At 33.5% G+C, this 25,358-nt stretch overlaps 3 protein-coding genes across 5 annotated transcripts; 2 read left to right on the top strand and 1 right to left on the bottom strand.

The window, feature by feature from the left end:
- LOC144565495 (alpha/beta-Hydrolases superfamily protein) lies at positions 1–6,990 on the top strand. 2 transcript variants are annotated; one of them, XM_078315269.1, is made up of 13 exons: positions 1–202; positions 901–982; positions 1,362–1,465; positions 1,772–1,898; positions 2,137–2,231; positions 2,441–2,564; positions 3,288–3,368; positions 3,541–3,639; positions 4,262–4,420; positions 4,900–4,942; positions 5,043–5,113; positions 5,951–6,121; positions 6,416–6,990. In XM_078315269.1, exons 1-13 carry the CDS (start codon positions 165–167, stop codon positions 6,773–6,775), a joined length of 1,554 nt encoding a protein of 517 aa, XP_078171395.1. In that variant the 5' UTR covers positions 1–164; the 3' UTR covers positions 6,776–6,990. The 2 variants fall into 2 exon arrangements, with proteins under 2 accessions (XP_078171395.1, XP_078171396.1); XM_078315270.1 differs by having other exon boundaries at positions 30–202; positions 901–986; positions 1,366–1,465.
- Positions 4,570–24,360, top strand: DAL1 (E3 Ubiquitin ligase family protein). 2 transcript variants are annotated; one of them, XM_078315271.1, is made up of 12 exons: positions 4,570–4,586; positions 18,112–18,280; positions 18,915–18,967; positions 19,326–19,450; positions 19,902–19,997; positions 20,417–20,554; positions 20,920–20,985; positions 22,395–22,507; positions 22,895–23,005; positions 23,292–23,335; positions 23,507–23,636; positions 24,116–24,360. In XM_078315271.1, the coding sequence occupies exons 2-12, from the start codon at positions 18,207–18,209 to the stop codon at positions 24,216–24,218; spliced, it is 1,053 nt and encodes a 350-aa protein (XP_078171397.1). In that variant the 5' UTR covers positions 4,570–4,586; positions 18,112–18,206; the 3' UTR covers positions 24,219–24,360. The 2 variants fall into 2 exon arrangements, with proteins under 2 accessions (XP_078171397.1, XP_078171398.1); XM_078315272.1 differs by having other exon boundaries at positions 4,571–4,586; positions 23,528–23,636.
- Positions 8,855–12,186, bottom strand: LOC144565732 (branched-chain-amino-acid aminotransferase-like protein 1). The gene is made up of 6 exons (XM_078315553.1): positions 12,095–12,186; positions 10,988–11,042; positions 10,161–10,819; positions 9,895–9,975; positions 9,611–9,646; positions 8,855–9,234 (listed from the first exon to the last, which is right to left on the bottom strand). Exons 3-6 carry the CDS (start codon positions 10,230–10,232, stop codon positions 9,106–9,108), a joined length of 318 nt encoding a protein of 105 aa, XP_078171679.1. The 5' UTR covers positions 10,233–10,819; positions 10,988–11,042; positions 12,095–12,186; the 3' UTR covers positions 8,855–9,105.
- Positions 24,361–25,358: the final 998 nt, after the last annotated feature.

The following is a 25,358-nucleotide window of genomic DNA, read 5'->3' on the forward strand; positions in this document are numbered from 1 at the left end:
TTCTCTTTCTTCCTCCCGAAGCGACTCGCACCGGGAAACGAAAAAAGAATTAAAAGAAAAAGAGAACTTGGGAGGATCGAATTTTGCAATACCAAAAGCGATACAAGCAATTCTCTGTCTCTATCTCTTGCTAGCCAGTGAGTCTAGGGTTTGCTCACCAGTTAATGGACCAGCTTGTGAATTTCATCATTCGTCCCCCGAGGTAACACCAAATTTCTTATATTTGTTGAATTTCCTCTACTTTGAGTCGGATTTAATTGATTTTCTATCTAATCATGGAAATTATCGAGCACTTGTAAATTTATCCTGCTTATAGTTGTATAGCTTTTAATTATTTGTTACTTCATTGGTGCATACACTGTCCCTTTTGGGAAACAAAACTGGAATTAAGTTCGAGATAAGATTCATTCAGATTATTCTGAACAATATACGAATCTATATTTTGGAATTAGCATGCAATTACGAGCTTGCAGCCTCAAATTTTTGGAATAGGGGCTCCCTTGGAACATGAATTGAAATTCTTTTGCTGTTTCTTTGTAAATAGAGTGCTATAATATCAGTTTGATGTAATGCGTTTAACTTGTATGACATTGGATTTTTTATGGATTTCTGTAAAGATTAGCATGGTTCTTTAGGTATATTGGGAGTTATTCTAGATAATGAATATAGTTTCTGTACAAGACAGTACCTGCAATAGAATTATTACTCCTGTGATGGTGACAAAGAGAGAGCTTTGTCCTCTGTCGTTCCGATGGATGCTCATCCAAATTGGTCTGCAGGCTATGGAGCATGCAGTTCCATTTCTTTTACCTGGAAAAATCTAAAGAAAATCTCTTTCAGCCCCCAACCCTTGTCTGTGACTTGATTTCTTTTTAATTTGTGTTTTTGTCTACACTACAGAGCTGATTATAGTCCAAAAGACGATTTGTTGGAGGAAGAATTCAGGCTAAGGAGAAGATGGTATAGAAGAAAGGATTTGGAGGTATGCACCTTGTTTCTCTACTTGATCTGAAATTTCTTTTTTATAATCCAACCATTTGTGTTATGGTAAGAGCAAGAAAGGAGACTTAAGCCCATCAATTAACAAGTCTTTACATCTGTGCATATGCAACAGGACCTAAGAGGTTTCAAAATTTCAGCTTATTTCCAACTTCCGTGTTATAATATCAGAACTTGTATCCCTCAAGTTTGTATTTAGACAAAATTATTACGCAATAATGCTTTGATTAAGTAATATGAGTTTTATGGCAAGAGATAACACAAAGAGAACAATAGAGTGAATTTGGTCAAGGCAGTAAATATGAGAGACACTTGGCACTACATACCAGTACAACATAACCTTAGCAATTAATCTCATTCAGGTGATAAATGGCCAAGGGAAGAAGCTGAAATGCAGCCACTATTTGCCCCTTATAATTCCAGAAGGAAAACCTCTTCCTTGTGTAATCTACTGCCATGGCAACAGGTAAGGATCCTGCAATTGCTCAATGTTGCATGTCTTTTCTTCAGGTACATGCTGGATTTTTGCATCTTTATTGGTAGATGTGTCACTGTGTGTATAATTCTACTCCTTTACTAGAAAGTGATGGGGTGGATAGTGATCTATGCTGGTCGTGTCTTTTTATTTTTTTTTTCTTGGATTTTATTGAGGCATTGGAAAAAATGGAACTTCTTGGTTTTGAGCTGTATGAGTGGACTGGTGTCTGATTATGTCAATTTATTATAATTACCATAGTCATCTGTTCTTGAAATTGCGTATACTTTTTCTCAGTGGTTGCAGGGCTGATGCGAGTGAGGTGGCAATTATACTTTTGCCCTCAAATATTACTGTGTTTACACTTGATTTTTCGGGCTCGGGACTTTCTGAAGGAGAACATGTCACCTTAGGTTGGAACGAAGTAAGTTCTTCTAACTATTATGGATGCTTTATTGTTTCATTTTGCTTAAAATCGAGGCATGAACTTCATACCAATATGTACAGCTACTGAGCCTGACCTGTATGGTACAGAATCCTATTACATTCCTGGATCCATTTAAGCAGAAAAAAAGAGTACAGTACAAAACTGACCGGTGGAAGTGTTAAAGATGGTGTAGCCTCATCAAACCAAGGCCTGAATATTGTTTATTGATTCACAGAAAGAAGACCTAAAAGCTGTGGTAAATCACTTGAGGTCCGATGGCAACGTGTCTTGTATTGGCTTGTGGGGCCGCTCTATGGGTGCTGTCACAAGGTCCTTCTCACAATCTTATCCCTTCTTTTTTTTTTTTTAATATTTACCTTTTTGTTTTAGACTTGTGAAGTATCCCAACAGACCAAGATATCTATTAAGCATAGAATTTCCTAGAAAACCAAATGCCCACCACAAAAATAATGATCAAATAAAGAAAAAGAGAACAAGGATGATGACTAACAAAGAAAATTGACCGAAATTTTATGCAGTTTAATGTATGGAGCTGAAGATCCATCCATAGCCGGGATGGTTTTAGATAGCCCTTTCTCTAACTTGGTTGAGTTGATGATGGAGCTTGTTGACATGTACAAATATCCCTTGCCTAAATTCACAGTTAGTTCCTATTTCTAAGCTTACTACTTTTTCTATTGCAATTTAGGTTTTTTTATTTATTTTATATTTTCTTTTTTTATACTTCTTTATAAATCTTATACCATGCTTCCACATAACAGTTAACATTTGTCATATTTGCATACCTCATAGTTTTGATTAAAAGGCACATATTGTTAATTTATACCCAACTTACCGACTAGTATGATCAAAAGGTATCTGTTGGTAAAATTTGAAGAATCTCCTACCACCTCTAAAAAGGGCGTATTTTCTTCTGAGCCCATATTTAAGGATAATTTGAAAGATTCTTTGATAGTTTATTTTTGTTTTGTTTTGTTCAAGTTATTCTGCTTCTGATAAGTACTTGCAGACTGACAACAATGTTTGATGATGGTTACAAATATGAGAATGTTGACATTTATTTACAAATTTTGATAATAAAAGATGATGTTCACATTTATTTACATTTATTCTCCAAATGATGCAAGTTACTGCATAATGATCTCATTTAGGATTTCAAGTATTTCAATTTTGGTTGAGATTACACACTTCAGATGGTAATTGCAGGTCTGAGGCCTTTGGATATGGGTTTGGTGCATTTTACTAGTGCTTTTAATTAGCTTGTAGGAAGTAGGATTGTTTTTTGTTGCATGTTTGCCTCATACATCTCAATTTGATTTAGTAGTGTATACTGATTATGCTCATTTGCACATTACCTAACTTCAGGTGAAGCTTGCAATACAACACATGCGCAAGATCATAAAGAAGAAAGCAAACTTTGACATCATGGATCTTGACACAGTTGAGGTTTGATATTACCTTAGTTTTTGTTACTGCAATATGATTTCTGATGGTATGCACTCAATCAGTTACAGTGTGCTCATGTTACTCTGTCAACTAATGCCTCTGAACTTACTAGTTTACCTTGCTCAAGTTAGATGCATTTTAAATTTCTGTGTGTGTGCGCGTGTCTGTGTAGGTGGCCAAGCGGTGCTTTGTTCCTGCCTTGTTTGGGCATGCAATAGATGATGATTTTATACGACCGCATCATTCAGAACGCATTTGTGATGCATATATGGTAAGATGCTTATTTCTTTAAAGATTTATCCTTAAGCTTTTGAGAGATCATTGCTTCAATTGTAAGGAAAAGGCGAACAAAAGCTAGTAAGGTAAGATACTCATTGGGTATGACTACCTGGATTTCATACTGAACTCAATTGGCCAACCAATATGAGTGATACTGGTGGTCTTATTCTGCTGCTCTTTATGGTTTCCTGGTATCTTTTTTTCTTTTTCCTGTTCAATTGAGATTTAAGGAAGAAACCTTGATAAAATTTTAAGACAATATGACGTGGCCTTATAAAAATCTATTATCAACTGGTACTAATCTTACCAGAAGTCAGAAGACACCATTACCAAACTGTTCAGGTCAGCCAAGGACCTGAAGGAATATCATGCATGCCCTTAAAACATGGGAAAAATTGATTGTAGTCTTCTGGCTTCTTCAAACAAATTCCCAAACTTCCTCCTCTGGTTATTAGAGAAGAACAGTGAGTTCAGGAAGTTTGGGAACTCTTTGACTGAAGGAAGTTGTAAACATGCTTCGGCAGTAGACATGAGGCTTTATGTGGAAAGGAGAAGTATGTTAAGCCAACAGATGCAAATTGTTTGATAGAAGTTATGATGATTAAAAATTGTAGGGAGACAAAAATATAATAAAATTCGATGGAGACCACAACTCGCCTCGGCCACAGTTCTACTTTGATTCTGTAACGATTTTCTTTCACAATGTTTTGAACCCCCCTGATGATCTTCCTGAGGAGGACCGCATTTTACCAGAAGAACATTTTTTTAATCAGGTATATAAATTCCGTGCATATTTTTTTTGTCCCAGAATTTGTTTTTATGACACCGTGAAGACAAACAAGATAAAAAAAATGTAATAATAATGTTGCTGGCTCATGTGTGCCCCTCACTCTCTCGATTTTTTTAAATATATACTCAAGAGTACCCCCTCTTTTCTCACTGCTTATCTATATATGGGCAAATGAGAAAGAAAAGACTAGTGATGTTGGAATTTAGAAAAGAACTAGATGTTGAAGGTAACAGAAGATATTTTTTACATTAAAACAGAATATATGAGATATTACCGAATATGTTGCAAGCATGACACTTGATGTTCTGGAGGGGCACAATCAAGATCGTTTCTTGTTGAAATGTAGTTGTTTGTAAAGTCATGGAGTCCATATGAAATCTACTCTGGAAGACCTGTTTTGCTTTGCCTTTTTGAAATTTTCCGATAGTTAGTTTGCTAAAACAGAGTAATGGAATTTTGCAGGACATAGGCTACAGGAATCCAAGTTTCAACAGCTCGCTTACAGGTGACATATTTTGTTATTTTGCATATTATAGTAACTTCTTATTTATATTTTTTTGTACATTGTTTGTGGCTAAATTGAGTACTCTTTTTCCCTGAACCAGGTAATGGAGCAGTCACTACAGAGGATGCTATTGCTCATCTTCGTTCAAGGCGGGTCATGAGCCGAATCGAGGTTGGTAGAATATATGGGGATTATTTATGTACTAGTTTGTTGGCACTTCATATTTTAAAAACCAGAATTAAAATCCTTAATCACTACTAAGTATAAATTTTCAGATTATTTTGGCCATAATTGAGGCTCAGTTGCATAATTGTCATAAAAATAGTTAAGACGCAAGGACACAATTCGTTCTTAATTGAAGCCTAGTTGTGCAATTAAGGGTTATTTCAAACTTAATTGGTTTTAGGTATAGCATTGTCCCGTGTCTTGGCCAGTTCAGGTGTAATTTTGAACGATCTTTTTATATGAATCAAGCTAACCCAATCACCAGACGGTTGAGGTGGCCTGTTTCACAGAAGCTGATGGTCATGGCTCATTCCAGTATTGTTTTAGATATGTTCAAACTTATGAGTTTATTTGGGTTGTTATCTTAATGTACCCAAAAGGCATATTGCTCTCAGATGCGGATGACTGTGTGCAAGTACATTAGTTTGAATTCCAGGCCTGAAGTGCCTTGTTTTGTCCTTTCTCCCTCATTTCTTGACAAACTGGCCCACTTTTAAATCTACTTCTCATAGGACTTGAACAAAACATGTTGGGTTATGTCATTAGCGGCCAACCCCAATCCAGCCCATCCTGCTAGCAGGTTAATTTGTTAGATTGTGATGATTTAAGTTACTCTTAACAAATGTAGAAAAGATTCCTTGTAACCCTCAATAGACAAAACTTTATAGTTCCCCCTTCTCATGATAGTCCTACAGAATGCAACATCTAGGTTTGTTCTTTTCGTTCTTTTATTTTGCTATATCAAAATTATCTTGATTGTCTATAATATATTTTTTCTTCAAGGTGCCATCTGGTACGCCCACAGAGGAGGAGAAGGCCAACGTCTCTGATGGGCCGTCTTCTTCACTATCATCTCATGCTAACCTCACACATTTGATGGAGGATACTGATTTCTTGGAATATTCTTTTGACACATACGCTGACATACCATGTACCGTTGAAGATGAAGAAAGGGTATGCATAATTTTGGATTTAGTGTATAATACCATGTACATGAATTGTTTTTGCTAGTTATACTTGTTTTCTATTGATCCTTTTTTTGTCTATACAATAGCTGTTTTGGTGAATTCAACATAAGTTTCGGACCCCACTGGTACTATTTTTGCACAGGGATAACCCTTTTAGCAGTTAAAGTGTTAAACTATGAGGGAATTTGGTGTTTGTGAACAAATTCATCATGGCATAATGATAAAAGAGAAAAAAATATGCTATGTTAAATCCTTTTTCTGTTGCATTAAAAAAATACAGATGCTCATGGAAGCGATTATGGCATCTTTAAAGGATGTCAAAGTTGAAAGCACACAAGAAAGAGAACAAGAAGATAGTAAAAGTAACTTTGTGGACGCCTCGGATGCTTCACCTTCTGGTAAAACTGACTTGTCTAGTGGACCTTCTTCAAGCAGTACAGATATACCGAGTTGCGATACAAAAGCCACCGGAGAAGATACCAAAAATGATACTAGTATTGATTCCAACCCTACCAGCAACGCTGACATGTCAGATGATGGTACCCGGGCCACTTTGGTGGTACAGAGGACCCGGTCTGGTACAATTATGGATGGATTGACACAGAAGTTCGGGTTTAATTTCTTTAAGAATAACAGCTGAGTTCTGTTATGAGAAAAGGTTTTCATTCTGTAGTATATTGTACTATGGTGCAGTTAGAAAAGTTTGTTTGTTGGTCCTTTTTGTCAGTTCATACATAACGTGCCACTACAGAAAAAAGAAGAAGTGCTTTTAGTTGGTTTTGTTGTACTCTTTTGCATCATGGATTGCTATTTGTTGTACATAAAAGTGAAATGATATGCTTACTCCCAACTTAATACTAGCAAAGCAGTATAGCCTCATTTACAGCTATTTTACTTGTGTGGCTAGTTGTGTGCTAGTTTTATAACTTGCATATATATATGTTGGGTTTTGTGTTCATTTTCTATAATTACGTGTCTTCAGCTTTAAAGACATGTGAGACAACTGATACTATTGAAGCGCAGGTACAAAATTCACTCTTGCTGGGAAAAGGACAATGATAAAGCATTTATAATTGAGGAAGGTTCAAATGTCTCATGTTTTGTGTCTCCATCATATTTTTATTTTTAGAATTACAATAATTTAAAATTTAAACTTCAATGTCAAAATAAAACCGTTAGATATAATATATATCATTTTCACTATAGTTACATAAAAGATCACAATATTTTGATTAGTATCAAGAGCCTGAAACACACCAATACTGATAAATTGAATGTTGATTTTTCAACTTATTAGTTTTAGAGGTGCTATCAGGTCGGATCGGGTCCAGGTACTATTACATTTGGATCTTTACTCTAAAAGTGTTCGGGTCCGAATTTTGATCCATATACTTATTTATTTCAAATCGGGCTGGGTTCGAATTCGGATATCTATCTATCTGTAAATATTTCGGATTCAGTCTTTCGGTTCCGGGTAGAAATATATCCATAACTTGTTTGTAGATTATCAGGTCCGGTTCGGATACGAGGCGGTTCCGAATCCGGAGCGGGTATATGTTTCAACTCCAAAGCATTTGAAAAATCATTTACATTTAAATATAATTATAATTTCTTAAACATCTCCTATCATAAATCATTATAATATAAATTAAAAACTACTGCAAAATAAAAATTATATTATTGATCTTGTTCATAAATAATAAAATATATCATGCTACATAACACAATAAAAATAATAACTCTAAATTATTAGTTATCTATCTAAATTAAAAAAAAATACTATCATATTGATTCAACATTTGCAAGTACATTATCCCAATTACTACTTTGCATTCATATGTGTATAAACATAGCAAATATGTGACTGCATTTTATTTTCTCACATTCAAAAAAGTACTGGGCTCACCACGGCTTATGCAAAAATTAATATGCAAAATTATAGTTTTATATATTAATAGTTATTAATATATGTTTTATCAGGTATTTATACGGGTATCGGGTCGGGTTCGGTTATGGGTTGGATAATTAAATGAAATTCATATCCTATCCATGACAATATCAGTTTCGGTTCGGATCCGGGTCGGATATTAAATTATTAATTTTGTAATCGTACCCATAATTTAACCGGTTATATTTTTTAAACCATACCCTATCCAAATTAATCGGATCCGGGTCGGGTCCAGATCGGGTCCGGTTCGGTTCCGGATTGGATCTGGGTAATCGGGTAAAAGTAGCACATCTAATTAGTTTATATAAAAGCAAAATTGAAAAGTAATAATCTTTATGTGCACGTAGAAAAAGTAATATAAGTCACACCTTTATTTTGACACATAAATTAAAAAAAAATGTTATTAGAAAATTAAAAAGTGAAAACATAATGAAAACACAAAAAATAGAGATATTTAAATCCTCCTCTTTATAATTATTACTTGCCACTTGTTTATTACTGCTTTTCCATCTTTTAGTTTTTTTTTTAGTTGTCTTTTTTATAATTTAATTATAAAACTGTAAAGACATGCCACTCTTGGGACATAATCGAACCTATTAGTAATTGCATAGTGTAGACTGTAGTATATACCGAGTCAAGTAGCATAGTGATTGTGCACTGAGGGACAATACTTGGAGCAGTAAGAGACAAGGCTACATTAAATTGGATTCAAAATGGCAGCGCACCATTTGCAAGAAAAGAGCGAAAAGGAAATTTGCCATGTTTAAGCTTGGACCTCAGCAATGATATTATAACTGAACAGATAAAACAAGCTGAATCAGGTTTTTCTTTTGCAAGGTACCAAGTCGACCTCTTATTGCTTCAAGTAAAATTAAACAATCTTATTATGTTATATTGTCGATGTTGATCGCATTAGGCATGCAACCAAACATTATTTGACACTTTCAGATTCAACAAAGAAGTTGAATCTGCAGGTACTTTTATTCATATTATTAGTTATTTAAGATGAATTTGGTATCCTATTACCCGTCAAGATTGACAGGTATGGTCACACCGGATTCTTCAATTAGATCTTTATAAGCAGCTAGCACTCTCTTTGTTACTGGCCCCACCTCTCCATTGCCAATCACACAGCTGTCGATCATGACAATCTATAAATTTAGAAAACAAAAAGAATTTATGAGAGGAGCTGATAACAAGTACTGAAGGAAGTTACATCAAACTGGGAAACTAATAATAAGTGCATCACAAATCAAATATGGTATGCTGTTGGGAGGAATTCTATAGCAGGACATATCAGTGTTGCTTTTGATTCTGAGTCCAAAATCATTTCCCAGAAACTAATTTTGATATTTGATGTTTTTTTTCATCATTTAGATAGTTTATTTTCCTTAGTTGTAGTTGTGGTCTTGATTAATTACCACATATTGTGTATTTATATTACTCAACAATATAATTGCAAATTCTAAGCTTTTGAAGGTCATTTGTGAAGAATAAATGCAGAAAAGAGGAAATGATGAAACTCACTGGTGTTATTTCTCCCATTGTTCCAGTTGTCCAAACCTGGAATGGAACAAATAGATCCTTAAAGATATCTAACATAACAACAATGCAATCTATTTTTAAGTACAATTTTCTTTGCACAAGATGAATGCAGAATTCCATGGCTAGCTATTACAAGCATTATTTGCTCAAAGGTACCTTACAACATTGCACGTAACCTATCTGTACATGTGTGCACGTGCATGATGTGCTTGCGTTAGTATATATGTATGAGAGAGAGAGATAGAGCAAGAGAAGGAAAGCAATACCTCATCAGCAGTATGACATTCAGACGGGCTAATTTTCTGCTCATGCAGGGTCAAGTTTTCTCTGTTTATAAGCTCAATAACCTATTTTGTCATTTGAAAGGTAAATAACAAATTTTAGAAATTAGTAGGCCATTTTCTGGAATTCAAAGAACATTCAATCTTGGATCTCAACGCTACCTTATAAGCCATCGAATGACAGAGAAACATTAAAATTCAGAGTCATGAAAAGATACTAATTAAATAGTGAGAGGAGAAAGATATCTAACTGTTGTGCAAGTAATACTGGGAAGTTGGCATTTGGCGATGGCCGTTGTGAAAACTTCACCATTTTTCACCATGAACTATATATAGAAATAAAGAATTAGCATATCCAATGTATTGAAGAGCTACCTTTTCACCCCGACATCTAAACTCCAACTTATCAATATCAAACCAATTTGGGCCTGTCAGTAGCTGTAAATACCAGTATGGGACTGGATCTTTGAGCAATATAACTGGAAGAAACTAGCTCTAGCTGGTACAGTAGAAGTCAAGACAATGGTTATAATAGTTAGAATTCATAACATGTTGGTTTCTTACAATATTTGTAGCGTTGATTTTTGATAAGAAGCCATCCTTGTTTAATATAATAGCATCCCTAGCCTTACCAACATTGCCTTCAAGCTGTTAAAGGTAGTTTCATGAACTCAGTAATTATCTAAATAAGGATAAGATAAAAGACTCCACAGAAAATTTTCAACAATAGTAAACCTGATAAAATTTGAGAATTTATTAATATTCTGGGATCAATATTTTTAAAATACCAAAAAATTTGCAAACTTGATTGGTTATCTTACAGTTGGTGAATTGTTAAGCATTGGTGATCTTGTTATGAGCTTCATACCAGCTGAGTTGTCACAAAAAGGTTCTTTCCTCTCCACTAGCACTTCAAAAAATTTAGAAAAGTCAAATAAATTGTTATAAATTGCAGATAGAAAGTATTATTGTTAACCATCTCGAATCAATCTGATATGCTGATACAGTAAGCATTATCAGACCTTCCTATAATGTGGTTCTATATTGCAGTTGGAAACTAAGAGATTTAAATTAGTACCAATCAAGGTGCGCTTATAAAGATTATCACGAGAGAGGCACTTCCCATATGCAACCTAAACATGAGAACAAGAGTTAAGTTTTAGAAGGAAAATAAAAAAAAAAATCTTCATCCATGAGATATACGACATATGTTTATACAGAGACATCAGTACTTCACATAAAATGGATGAACTATATGATAATTTATTAATTTTGCTGCTGTACAAGCTCGGTATACGCTATACAGAAGGTGTATTATATCTGTGGCAATCAAATTCTTATTTATGGAAAATAAGCAAGGGGTTAAGTATGAAGCTCTTTGGTTGCCAGGAGTAAAAAGAAGCATGTCTCTGAGTATATTACTTTCCTTCTTGAAGGAAATATTTCATCTAGGTTGCATCTTTTCTTTCAAAATTATGATCTATTTGTCCAGCAATGCAAAACCCATTTAATTGGCTTATCAACTATTCCTATACAACGTGGGGAATGATTCAAATAAACTTAACATTTCATTAATATTGGATGGAATTTAAGTGAACTAATGTTTATGTAATCTGTGTCCCCTGAGTCATATTCTTGTTAGCATATTCTATTTGGAATCAATTAATGAACTTACATGGAATGCATAATGTAATTTCTAATGTTTATTCTGTGGGAAAAAAATTGTGTTGAATGGATCTGTCAAGTGGAATTCATTGCACCTTACACTTTTTAAATCTTACTTTTTGTATATCTGGAGGCCATACTTACTAATTACTGTGAAACACCTTCACCTTCTGAGTGTCTTAAGTGCAAAAAACCATTTTTTTTTTTGAAACCAGCTAAAAGCTGCATATAGTCCAATTAGTTCCATTAAAATAAATTAGTTTCATTTAATATATAGTCTTAATTCTATATATTTGATGTAGGATTTAAATAAATTAGTTCCATCAAAACCCAAATTAATAAACACCACCAGTCAACTATCAAGCTTTTAACATATATTGTGCAACCAAATATATATGACTATATTCTCTCTCTCTCTCTCTGTTTTTTTTAGATGTCTGACAGAGGCTGTCAGATTGATTACAACTTTCGACTATAAGACTATATTCCCAATATTTACTTTAAAAAAAAAGCAGACTACCTTCTTGCAACAAATTAGTGCTAGCTTGATACAAGCGCTGTTTAACATGCCGTTCGAAATGAGGGTTTTGAAGAGAGCCTCCTTGATCTAACAATAAACGCAATATTACTATAAGATATTGATCAGATGACTGTAATACTATATACATTTTTATTATGCCATGTAAAATTAAAGTAATGCATCCCCTGATATTATTACAATAAATTCTCTAACTGCGTGGTAGTGCATCCTTCCAGATCTTAAATGTCAGATAATTATCTTGCATTAAAAAAAAAAGCAAAAAGCATGTTTATACCGCTTCCTTACTTGGAACTTGGTTGATGGCTTGATCTTTGGCATAGTACAAAATTCTACAGTAACACAGAGAAACAAAAGATAACAACAGAGCCAATGTCAAGGTGGGAGAAGAATGCAAATAGTAATTAATCCAAATTAATTATAAGCCAAAGCAGGGAAATAAAAATGTTAAGACACAAAAAAGGGAGAATAATGTTTTAGAAAATTCACTGTACTACAAAAAAGAATACATAATTGATTTCTTCTCCAAATGTCCATCAAGTTTAAAGACTTTCCCATTGTATGCGCAAAGCCCCTCTAACAATACATGACGCCTTTCTAGTACGCAGTCAAACACGGAAACCTTCAAAATAACAGAGAGCTAAATTGCAATTGAGGGTTTTATTTTCCATGAACTATTTTTTTTTTTAATGATGCCTCTTTGAAAGTAAATCCCTTTTGGTGTCCCCAGACAAATATTGACATGCAATTGTATATAAGCACCGTCAAAAGCAATACTATTTATGTGAAATTGTTTTCTTTTGATTCTTTTTTGCATTGTTCATTGTGTCATGTAATTTGTTTTAGGATATATTTTGGATGGTTGTTTCAGGAGAAACAATTTGATTTGACATACCTTTGCAATTCCTCATGGCACTAGTTCACCGCCAACCCAGACGAGAGTTTTCTCATTGATCGGTACTGGCTGAATCCCATTTGGCAACAGAATCTGTGACAGAGAACTCAGAGTTCTCTTTCGAACTTTACTATTTAACATATGATAAAATGGCATGCTCTGCTCTAATAGGTCTAAAGCTCAAAGGGAAATGCCTGAAATGAACCACTATGATGATTATTAATTACTTGAGACTTGGTACCAGCGATCATTGAAATGCTTATCAAAATAAAAAATAAAAATTATGAATACGTGTTTTATACTTTATTCTGTGTTTTTTAGATAAATATATCTCAAGTGTGCAACCTTGTCCGACATTTTTATTTTTACCCCATTAAAAAATTATTTTAATAATAATAACCAAAGTTTAGCAATAATTTTAAAAATACCCCACCCGTGGAAATTTTCCACGGGCTGGAATTTTAATTTCAATTTTTTTTTTAAACAGAAATTTGTTTTTATTTTTTATTTTTTGTATTGAAATATTAGAAATGTTGGATATATTTCTTTGAAAATAGATGAAATACAATATAATTTGATTTATTAGAAAGACTGTAACAAATAACCCGGATCAATATTTTTCAGGTCGGATTTTTCGCGGCTGTAAGAAAAATTAATATATTTCTGTATGTGTTATTGGAAAACAATAAAAATGCTTAGATTCTGAGTTATTGATCCCGGTTCAAAAGTCACTTCTATGTAATCTAGAAAATATTGTGATCCTTCTAGCAAGATGGTCTGCATGGAAATGCACTTGATTAATGTATGGAACTCATAGAGGAAACTCAAATACAAACAAGTTTCCAAGCTTTTTCTTTAGTTTTATGTATTGAGTTTTTGTAAAGCCTTGTTTAAAGGAATATTGAAAAATTAAATTAAGACATATATAGTATATATGAACCCAATTTTTTTATTTATATCCAAAAAAAATATAAATTTAAAAAACTAACCAAACCTCGCCTAAATTTCGAAAACTACCCAAACCGGAAAAAAAATTTCCGGTTTCAACACCAATTTCCGGAAATTTTTTTTTCTGGTAAATGGATATTAAAACCGGAATAATTTTTTCTGATTTTAGGATTTTTTTTTTTAGGAAAATTTATTTTTTAGGAAATTTATTTTTTCGGATTTTTTTTTCATTTTTCAGTTTTTATAATTTATTTATTTTTTGTATTGAAGTATTAAAAATATTTAATATATATTTTTTAAAATAGATGGAATACTATATAATTTGATTTATTTGAAAGACTACTACAAATAATCCGGATCAACATTTTTAAATTTATATTTTTTTTAGGAATTTTTTTTTATTCTTTTTTTTCATTTTTCAGTTTTTATAATTTATTTATTTTTGGTATTGAAGTGTTACAAATATTTAATATATATTTTTTAAAATAGATGGAATACTATATAATTTGATTTATTCGAAAGACTGCTACAAATAATCCGGATCAACATTTTTTATGCCGGATTTTTTACGGCCGTAAGAAAAAAAAAATTAATATAATATATGTATATGTGATATTGCTATATCCGACCTATTGTTTTGACCAATTTTGGTACCAAAACATGAATCTTGAGCCATTAAATAACATCTATTATAATGATTATGCGTAGAATTGGTACTGCTGTGCTTTCATTCTTATCTTGCAGGAAAATTGGTGAAATCAAGCAAATTACTGAAGTTAAGAGACCTTGATGCGACCCTCATCAGGCTTGACGCGAGGCGCATCAACCACTCAGAGCCGCACCAGCAGGTCGCAGCACCACTGCATGCGAGGCGCATTCATCACACTCTGATGCGGGTCGCATCGCGAGCTTCCAGAGCAGACAGCAAAGGCCCAATAAGGGCCCAGAATTGAAGCAAATGTTTTGAAAAGTCTATAAATAGCCCGCCTCGGTCACCAGAGAGGGAGTTCCGAAATTTGAAGATTCAAAGCCTCAAGAATTGGAGTGTTGATCAAGAAAGAGAGAAAGGAGGGAAGATCCTTGCAAGATTGCTTCAATTGGTTCTATCATGATCTTATCTCTTCTCTCTTCTTTTATGATGTTGTTTGAGTAGATCCTTCTTTGTTTCTAGGGTTGATGTAGTCTAAAGCTTTGATTGTGTGTATTTCACTTGAATTTGAGTTGTTCTTGTGATCAATTGATTGTGTATCTTTCTTTTAAAGCTTGATTGAGATTGTGTGATTGCATTTTGTTGACTATTGTTGAATGAATCTTTCATCTCTTCTAATATCTTGATCTAGATCTTTCTTGCAATTTAATCAAGCACTTGAGGTAGATTAGAAATCTGAAAAGATAGATCAATTGAACCGAAAGGTGAGATTTCCATTTATTGAGAGATAGTGGATACCTTTAGCAAACCGATCAATTGACTTAGATTGAATACAAATAAACGAGAGTTGAAAGTTGTAGATCTAAGAAGGTGAAATTGCAATTCCCTACTAGGTTACTGGTGCTAATAAACGAGAGTTGAGGCTCAGGAATCGTGGGTAGGGTCAGTAGAACCTTGCACAATCGAATAACTCAGAAACAGGTGAAATGCTGCATTCACTCGATGGCCATGCGAGTCGCATGGGAGACCATGCGGGTCGCATCACTAGGGTCGCATCAGAGATGATGCGAGTCGAGTGAAGGTCCAGAGAGGCAAAGCTGAGGATGAAATCTGAAACCCTGGAAACATCCTTTTAAACTTGACTGAAACAAACATTTACTTTCTTTTGCAATCTTTTGTTATTGAATTGAGAAATTGAAACGAATTCAAACCAAACCTTTCACACTTCTAGTACTTAACTCGGATTTGTAGAAATTTAGAATCGAATTAAACCATCCCTGAGGATCGATACCTTATTATGCTATACGGATAGGGTTGTGCACTTGCAACCTTAGACGAGAGTAGATTCAAGGTTTAAACTGGTACAACTTGTTGTACCTGAGACTTTGTAACATACCTTTGTAAGCGAACAATATGTATATATAATATAATATAATATATGTATATATAATATAATATATATGTTAAAATGTGCTTGCATATCAAATTTTATATTTTTTTGAATTTTTTTACTATTTATTAAGTATTTAACAAAATCGCTATATTCAGATCATTGAATTTTTGTACCCATCTTAATAAATAGTAAAAAAAATAGAAAAATGTAAAATTTGATCTGCAAGCACATTTTAACATATATATTATATTATATATACATATATATACTTATATTCTATAATTTGAAAATACCGATCGTTGAATGCCTACCGTTGAATGAAAACTTAAACTGGATTTTTTAGGCACTAAACGAGGATTCCAATGCCTCATTTTTTTATACCTCATCATACCTCATATTTTATATCTTCATTTTCTTCATATTCAAAGTCTAAATTGTCGATCCGAATTGTTTAACATGATATCCATACTAAAATATGATTAGGGATGAAATTTTTTTTACTATTTTTTAAGATGGGTAGAAAATCACTGTTTTTTGAACGGTTCAAAAACAGTGATTTTGTACCTATCTTAAAAAATAGCAAAAAAATTCCAAAAAAATATAAAATTTCATCTCCATGCATATTTTAGTATAAATATTTTGTTGAACGGTTCGGATCAACAATTTGGACTTTGAAAACGAAAATATAAAATATGAGGTATGATGAGGTATGAAAAAAATGAGGCATCATAATTTAAAAAAAACGTCGTTTAGTGCCTCAAAAATTCAGTTTAAGTTTTCGTTCAACGGTAGGCATTCAACGATCGGTATTTTCAAATTATTTTCAAATCCGGCATGAAAAATGTTGATCCAAATTATTTGTAGTAGTCTTTCGAATAAATCAAATTATATAGTATTCCATCTATTTTAAAAAAGAGGAGGGATCGGATGACACCGTTTTTTGGTGACATCGGATGACAATGTTCATTTTCGAAGTTTCAAAGTCCAAATAGTTGATCGAAACCATTCAATATGATGGATATATTAAAATCTACTTGCAGATCAAATTTTACATTTTTTTGAATTTTTTTACTATTTATTAAGTATTTAACAAAATCGCTATATTCGGACCATTGAATTTTTGTACCCATCTGAATAAACCCAAAAAAAATTCAGAAAAATGTAAAATTTGATCTGCAATCCTTGCATGTTTTATGCTTTCTGTGGGTTGGTGCATGACTGATATACATTCTGTTCCTTGTATGTTGCTTTTATGTTTTTGTTTGGTCTGTAAAACTCTATGTTTTATGGCAATGAAACGGGCTTACGCCTTTCTTTTAAAAAAATCTCTAGTCTAATTCCACACCTGAACTATATCATAGATTATAACACAAAAACAGTAGTACTATATAATATGGAGTAAAGCTAGCGTGTGACATGCTCACCAAGAAAGTTTGGTGAGCATAACTCCAAAAGTATATCGGATCGACGTCAAATGCCAAATCCAAACCGTTGAAATCCATGTACTTCATGAGTGATGCATATATATGCAAACTTTTGAAAGTTTCAAGTTTATTTGCTACACGGTCAAGTGGTCAAAGAAATAAATATTTTATTATAAGTTATTTTATATATTCAATTTTTATTATTTCTTTGACCACTTGACCGTGTAGCAAATAAACTCGAAACTTTCAAAATTTTGCATGTATATGCATCACTCATGAAGTACATGGATTTCAACGGTTTGGATTTGACATTTGACGTCGATCCGATATACTTTTGGAGTTATGCTCACCAAACTTTCTTGGTGAGCATGTCACACGCTAGCTTTACTCATATAATATGGGTTGAAGGGATGTATACATCGGTCATAGCCTCATAGGTGAATGAGATCGATTAACTCTATTTATTTACATTCTTCAACGAAACAAATAGTCTCCAGGATTTATAAATGCAAATTTCCAGTAGCTTGAAGATTCGTGCTGATAAAGATGGATTATGAAAGTAATGGAGATATCTAAATGTTTGTAACTGGAGATAGGAAAAGCTGTGGTAGTCGACTCGTCGTCTTTGCTTTCTCGTCTTGGCCTAGTATCGATTCTTTTCTCCTTCCTACAAACAATTTCTCTTTTCTTAATCCAAAATTTTAACAGAACATAGAGCAATTCTATTTCGATTAAAAAAAAAAAAAATTCAATCTAAAGCTCCGCGTTTAGGGTTGAGCTCGACGATGATTCCATGGGGAGGGATTGGTTGTTGCTTGAGCGCTGCTGCTCTCTATGTATTGGGAAGAAGTAGTGGGAGGTACGAATTTTTGTTTCCAGTTTAATACTCACCGGTAGAAATTCCTCTGTGGTAGCTTGAACTTGACTTGTTTCCTTACTAGAGCTTTTGGGCTGAACTGGTTTTGTTGAAGCGATCCGATGAACATTTGGGTGTCTTTTTGTTCTATATCTCCATGGGAAACCGTAGAGAAAACTCTTTTTATCAGGATCATGTCACGTCCCTGTCTCTCAGTTTATGAATTTTGTGGGCAATCTTCGTTAATTATGTGGATGCTCTTAATGAAGAAGAAAAGAAAATAAGCAAAAGATCAATAACTTCTATTAAATTTGGGATGCTCTTACAAGCGTTCTCCTTCTCTTTTATAGACTATAGAGAGGAAAATCTCCTTCATTAGTAATTAATACTGTAAATTACTAATTTGAATAATTTTGTAAATGACTTCTTTCAGTATGCCTCTTCACAATTGGAAGTACACAAAATCTTGTACCTAGAAAAAAAAGCAAAAAATTAGATACAAAAATTTGTAACTAAAAAAAATTAAACAGTAATACATTGTTGCCAAGGGAAGGAAAGTTGTGTATGTTGTTCTTTTATATATGCATTTGTGAGCAAATCTCAGGGATGCTGATGTTCTCAAATCTTTATATCTCAGGGATGCTGATGTTCTCAAATCAATCACCAAGGTTGCCGAAATAAAGGATCTGGGTAATTTTTTTTTCTTTTCTTTCTTATATTCTTGTATTTGCATCCAAACTGTTAATTGAAAAAGGATAAAATTGTAAACTGAAAAGAGGATCTCCAAAATATGAAGCTGATGAGAACCTAGACCTATGTATTGATAAAGCACCAGCAATGAATTTTACCTGTATATTGAGTACAATATAGTATTAGCTTTCCAGAGGATCAAGTGAGCTCAGTCTAAGTTCAAATAAACCTGATTTGTCCTAAGTAGTGAGATTACTACTCAGTTTATACCATCTGGTTATGATAGAACTTGTCAAAAGTGTAGTTTGGTAAAGTTTTTTGTTTTATATTATCTGATTGTTAATCTTTCCTGTTTCAGCTTATATTCTTGATACTGCCAGCAAGATCATACCTCTAATAGTGAGCATATCAGGTCGGGTGGGGTCTGATTCACCCATTATCTGTGAGCAAAGCGGCTTGAGAGGAGTCATAGTGGAACAAATTGTGCGTATTATGTTTCCGTTATTAGTATGTAACTATAGTGGTATCACTAATATTCTTAGGTACCAGTTGTTTGGTACCTATAGAACACTTTTGGTTTCACTGAGACTGGCAGGCGCTCCCCACTTTTTCAAAAAAATAAAAGAAAGCTATAACGGTATCACACACACTGTGCAACTATTCCAATAAGCCTGAACCTTCCAATTGTGCCATTAAGCCTTCATATACCCCAGTCCTGTCAGAGACAACTCAAATTGTGCGATGATAGTTATAATTTCTTCTCAGTTGTGCAATTGGATACCAACAATGGAAAAATGAACATGGCTAAAAGCAACCTTCATTGAAAATGGCTAACCAGTCAAACTATGAATATATGAACCTTTACCATTCCTTTATTTTGAAACACATTTTTCTAGTTTAATTTTGAAATTGTTTTGGTGCTTGGAATGCATAGCATGAGCAACACTTCCTGAAGCATAATGATGCGGGTTCATGGATCCAAGACTCAACTGTCATGATTAATTCTAAGAAAGACACCCCATGGTATCTGGTATGATAAAAAAATTCTTTGTTAACTTAAAAGAGTTCCCTTTTGGTACACAAAACTCTTCTATATGCATCTTTTTCAACACACCACTTGAGTATACTATATATTTGCAGCATAACCTTGTTCATAGTAACAAGTATCATCAATAGGTTACTTCCGATGATTGATGTGTTGAAATAAAAAAGGTTTAATTAAATCTCAGAAATACAAAGAGAGAAAATAAGTAAAATAAAAAAAATCCAAGAGGCGACGTGGTAATATTGAGATTGAATATTGCCAGTTGGTACTTTAGAACCCACTATATACCAGTACTATTCTGCTATGTATTGCTCTAGCAACCCTGTTGTTAGCTGTTACATCATGCATTTTATGGAGATGTGTTTTCCAATATAATTGTACAATACATATAGTGCTTTTTATAGGATGATGGAACTGGCCGAGCATTTATTGTGGAGGCCGGTGATGCAGCAGGGCTTGTCTTGACTATTGCAAGTGAGACCTTTGAAGAGTCGGGTCGGTCGCTTGTAAGAGGTACACTTGACTACTTGCAAGGCCTGAAGGTTTGTCCTTTGTCTATAGCCTTCTCAAATTATTATTTTTCTTCAGATGCAATTCAGAGTTTGATCCTGAGTAACGACAAGTTTTGACCATTCATCCTGCAGTTTACTATCAATTCAGAAACTTAGTGTCATATTATCCTCTTTTAAGATTATATTTCCTCATTTAATCCAAGACTGCAATTATCCTTAATGTGTAGTTTTTTTTTAAACCATTGAAATTTGATTTCAATGATAAATGTACAATTATGCACCACACAAACCAAGGAAGGAGGTCTTAAAATTGGTCTACTGGTACTAACCTTGTGAAATAACTTAAAGGGCTCTTCTCATAGGCACAATTATTGACAACTGGTAAACTGTTGTAGATGCTGGGACTTAAGAAAACTGAAAGGGCACTTCTCACAGGAACAGCATTGACCGTTGTTGGTGAGGTAATAATTTGATAAATTTTACAAATTGATGTTTCATATGTCGAAGTTACCTTTTATTTCTGGCAATTTCTTGAAGTTACAGCTCTTTTACTCTTGCAAAAGAAAAAAAAAATCTATATGAAAATTTGAGAAGGTGCTGTTGTTATCCATCATTGTTTTTTATGGTTGGTGGAAAATTTCCAACTAACAAATATTTTAATAAGAAAAATATTTACAAAGTTTTTACATAAAGGCCTAAGATTCCTAATCAAAGAATGATGCAGGAACATGTTATCCATCATTTGATCATTTGATGATTTGTGATCTTTTTCTTTAATATTTATGCATCAAGGTTAAACTCGTCATTTTGGATATGCATAACACAAAATATGAAAAGGTTTCATTATGATATATGAAACTTTTCTTCTATTTAGGCGACAATATGGAGATAAATAAGTGTAAAAGAAAAGAGAAGAAATCATAGTGCTTGATTGAATATGGAAAGTTGGAGGGAATGTATAACTACAACTAAAGCAATTTAGAACTTCCAGAGGATGTGTGGAACAGAAACCTTGAGTTGGTGCAGTTCAAATAGCAATTTTTTCTTAGTTGGAAAGATTAATTCAATAGGTTGTATTATCAAATTCATGCCCTCATGCCGTGATATTTCAAATACCATTTCAAATTTATTGCTTAAATTTCAAAAAACAAATAACAATTGCCTATCATGATTTATAATTTTCTAATCTAAGTTTAATTATAATAATTACATATTATAATGGAAAATTGAAGTCGCCCGAGGTTTGTAGAACTCCTGTCTTCAAGGATTCAAAATTTTAAATTTTCTGTAGAGAGCACAGAGCTTTCACAAAGACTTAGCAATATTGCTATGTTTCAAATAGCTAATTTGTTGAAGAGTAAACTACAACCGGAAGGAGACTGCCACTATTCCATTGAAATAATGGTCATGTTTATCTTACATATTTATATGATTGATCTAGTATTTTTTTCTTTTTCATTTTCCTTGTTACTTTTTTGAGTTTAACATTTAATTACGTATATATGGGCATTCAACATAGAGATACCTGTCTCGTTGAAACATTCAATATTTGGAAGTTGGTACATAAAGGTTAGGTTCATAGTATAGAATTGGGCTCATTTTGATACACATGGAAGAAGGTTCATTTGATTAAAAATAAATTAACTGGCTTAGGATCTTGCGATTACTAACTTGTAACAACTTATCAGTATATTCCAATCAATGTACAATTTGAGCTGAGCTCGTTTTTGTTGTTAGTTGTTAAATTCAAACCCTCAATTCTTTGGACCATTTTTTTTTAATGGTTGGCTTAGTGCCAACTAGCAATCACTTTGGCACTGGTGCATAATTTGTTTGTGTACTACATTTATTTATTTTCTGTATATAATAGGCTGTAAAAGATGATATTGGTACTTTACGAATTCAGAAGCCACACAAGGGGCCTTTTTATGTATCACCCAACGGCATTGACCAATTGATTGAAAACCTCGGAAAATGGGCCAGGTTGACCTTCCTATATCAAATGTTATATGTGTTGAAACAATGGTTATGGTATCTGTATGGTTAAACGATTCACCTTCAGCCAAAAGTACTGAATATATATACAGAAATATACCTGAGTAAACCATAATTATGCCTCAAGTATGCTTGAGAAATGCACTATTCCTCAATGGGGCTCAGTTTTGCTACCAACTTTTTCTCCACTGGTGAAACCGACTGAAAATTAGTGTAAAATAGAAATATAAAGGTTGCAACCAGTACTGTTACTAGCTGATGCTGGACCAAACCAGATGATACAGACGAAGGCTTTTATTTTGCATGGTCAATAATTTTAATTCTTTTGTACATTTGTTATATGGTTTTTTATTTGTTTCTTCTCATGTGTTGTAGATGTTACAAATTTGCATCGGGTGGTTTAGCAGTGGTTGGTGTCTTTCTTCTGGCAAGACATGCTTTTTATTATGTCCTTGAAAGGAGGCGCCGCCACGAGTTGCAGAAGAGGTTGGTACTACCCCTAAGAAATTGCAGTTCCACATTTTTGTACCAGTGTGGTGGTTCAGTACATTGTTTTTTAATTTAGATCTTGCTATAATATGTGCGTTTAATTGTTGCACTACCAGATCTGAAATTTTTGCCTGGTAACTTACTGTTTCATGGTAGTGCCTGAAAGGAACCCTGTACCAGATGAGAGATTACATCCTTGATCTATTTATTATAAAGGACATTATTATTTGTTCTACTCACTAAAGTAATTCTTTATTTGGTAATTATTTTTTTATAATTGCAGGGTTCAAGCAGCTGCTGCACAAAGACAATCAAGAGAAGCTGAAGGTTTGTTAAGCACAACTTCTGCATCATGTTTCCCACTATATTTCTATTAAGTACTGGTTTAACCTGAAGCACTGCAACTCTAATTTGTTTCAGCATACCCTCAGTTGTGCTATTCTGTTTGGTAGCACATTGTATTTTCTTGACTAAGTTTTGTTTGATTTTAGTACGTAGATTCATTTATGTTTTGTGCAGCCCTAAATGGAAGCAGTGAAGAAGTAGAGGACATTAAAAAGAAGGATAGGTTGATACTGGATATTTGTGTGATTTGCCTCGAACAAGAGTATAATGCTGTTTTTGTCCCGTAAGTATTTTTACCTTCCTGATTTTGATTTGTGTTTCTTTCATAATAACAAGAATGCTCTTTTATTAGATCACTTTCTATGGAGAGGTGCTGGGTGGGGGTAGTTTAGACATTTGCCATTGAATAAGTTGGGTGAAGGGATTGTTGGGGGTCAGGGGGTTCTCATGTTTTGTAGTGGTGCGTGGTATGCCTGAGTTCCAATACAATAGCACTCAGTACAGATAGAGACAACCTTCTTGTGCATAGATCTTGCTGTGATTGGATCAAGCGCAACATGGTACCAATACCAATAGGGACTCTGTTGAAGTAACCACATTTCTTCATACTGCTGAATTAAACTTCAATTGAAATTCAACAAAAACTGAGACCTTGTTAGTACTGCAGCAAGAAAGTTCAATACCAACGCAGTACTATAGCTCTTGGATTCATTTGTATTTACCTAAAAAATATATATTTAATTGTCTTTCATGTTTTCTTAGTTGCGGCCACATGTGTTGCTGTATTGCCTGCTCATCTCACCTTTCAAACTGCCCCTTGTGCCGGAGGAGAATAGACCAGGTAGTCAAAACCTTCAGGCACTAAAAAACATAAAGAATCACGCTTCTGGGCCTTTCGATTGAGTGAAATTTTTGGCACATTCGGTTTTCTTTGACTTTTTAACTTTGGATGTGTAAATTGCTGTGATACCAGCTGTTTGTACCGAGTGAGGTGGTACCAACTGTTTGTTGGGTTGTTAAATTGTCTTCATAATTTGTGAATATCAAGTTATTTTCTTTTCTTCTCTTTCATTCGTTTTTTTCCCTAAACAACACTGGTCCTTGTAAATTTTACTGCTGATGTGGCCGCGTGACAAACTTGATAGGTCAAATTGTGGCTGAACCATCTAAAGCATTACATGTGCAAATCTCCAAATCCATGCGCGGTATACCCCAGGTTAAAGGGGTAATTGTTAAAAAAAAAAAAAAAATGTTTCCTTTCATTCCATATCAAATGATAGTGTGGAACCACCTACGGTTTGTAAAGAAAAGGAAAAAATAGTTTGGAAGTACTTGAAAAGGGATTATACCAAAATAGAAGGGCGATATATTTTAGTTGTGGTGTTGTGATTCGTTGTCTTCGTACTGTGGATTAATACCTCTGTTTATAAAGTTAAAACAGTCCATTTGAATTATTCAACATGATCTTTAAAAATGAATTTGTTAATCAGCTTTTACATTTTTTTTTTTACAATTTATTTTAGGTAGGTTAAAAATTACTTGATTTAAAAATTATAGACTATTCAAAACTAGTGATATTATACTAATTTAAAAAAATAGTAAATTTTTTAAAAAAAAATGTAAAATTTAGGGTGCAAATACATTTCCATATGAAATATTTGAATTTTGAAAACAAAGATACCATTTCAAGCATCGGTTTGCACTGTAACATCTGAAAATATGTTTTGCTTAATGTAACGTAATTTAATTGATACCGGAGAACATTAAATTGCTTTACAAAATTCTTTTACCAAACATCCAGGATAATGAAGAGCTCACAATTAAATGATTTTTTTTTCTGTTTCATTTTCATGTAAATAATGAAGAGCTAGCTTCAGATATTTTTCACACCCCTACTTTCAGTCTCAAAATTGTTTCTCATGAAAGTTTGAATTGGAGGGGGGGGGGGGGGGGGGGGGGGGGGGCGGGGGTTGTGGCGGGCTATATGTGAAAAACACAAAAATAG

This window comes from Carex rostrata, chromosome 14 (genome assembly GCF_964058835.1).
Source record: "Carex rostrata chromosome 14, lpCarRost1.2, whole genome shotgun sequence".
Taxonomy (NCBI): domain Eukaryota; kingdom Viridiplantae; phylum Streptophyta; class Magnoliopsida; order Poales; family Cyperaceae; genus Carex; species Carex rostrata.

Coding starts and splice junctions, on each gene's coding strand:
- LOC144565495 (XM_078315269.1), top strand. CDS start 165: ATGGACCAGCTTGTGAATTTCATCATTCGTCCCCCGAG. Junction 1,466..1,771: donor ATCTACTGCCATGGCAACAG/GTAAGGATCCTG, acceptor ACTTTTTCTCAG/TGGTTGCAGGGCTGATGCGA. Junction 6,122..6,415: donor CCGTTGAAGATGAAGAAAGG/GTATGCATAATT, acceptor AAAAAAATACAG/ATGCTCATGGAAGCGATTAT.
- LOC144565732 (XM_078315553.1), bottom strand. CDS start 10,232: ATGGTGAAAAATGGTGAAGTTTTCACAACGGCCATCGCCAAATGCCAA. Junction 9,976..10,160: donor CCAGTATTACTTGCACAACA/GTTAGATATCTT, acceptor ATGACAAAATAG/GTTATTGAGCTTATAAACAG. Junction 9,235..9,610: donor CAATGGGAGAAATAACACCA/GTGAGTTTCATC, acceptor CTAAATTTATAG/ATTGTCATGATCGACAGCTG.
- DAL1 (XM_078315271.1), top strand. CDS start 18,207: ATGATTCCATGGGGAGGGATTGGTTGTTGCTTGAGCGCTGCTGCTCTC. Junction 22,508..22,894: donor AACCTCGGAAAATGGGCCAG/GTTGACCTTCCT, acceptor CATGTGTTGTAG/ATGTTACAAATTTGCATCGG. Junction 23,637..24,115: donor TATAATGCTGTTTTTGTCCC/GTAAGTATTTTT, acceptor ATGTTTTCTTAG/TTGCGGCCACATGTGTTGCT.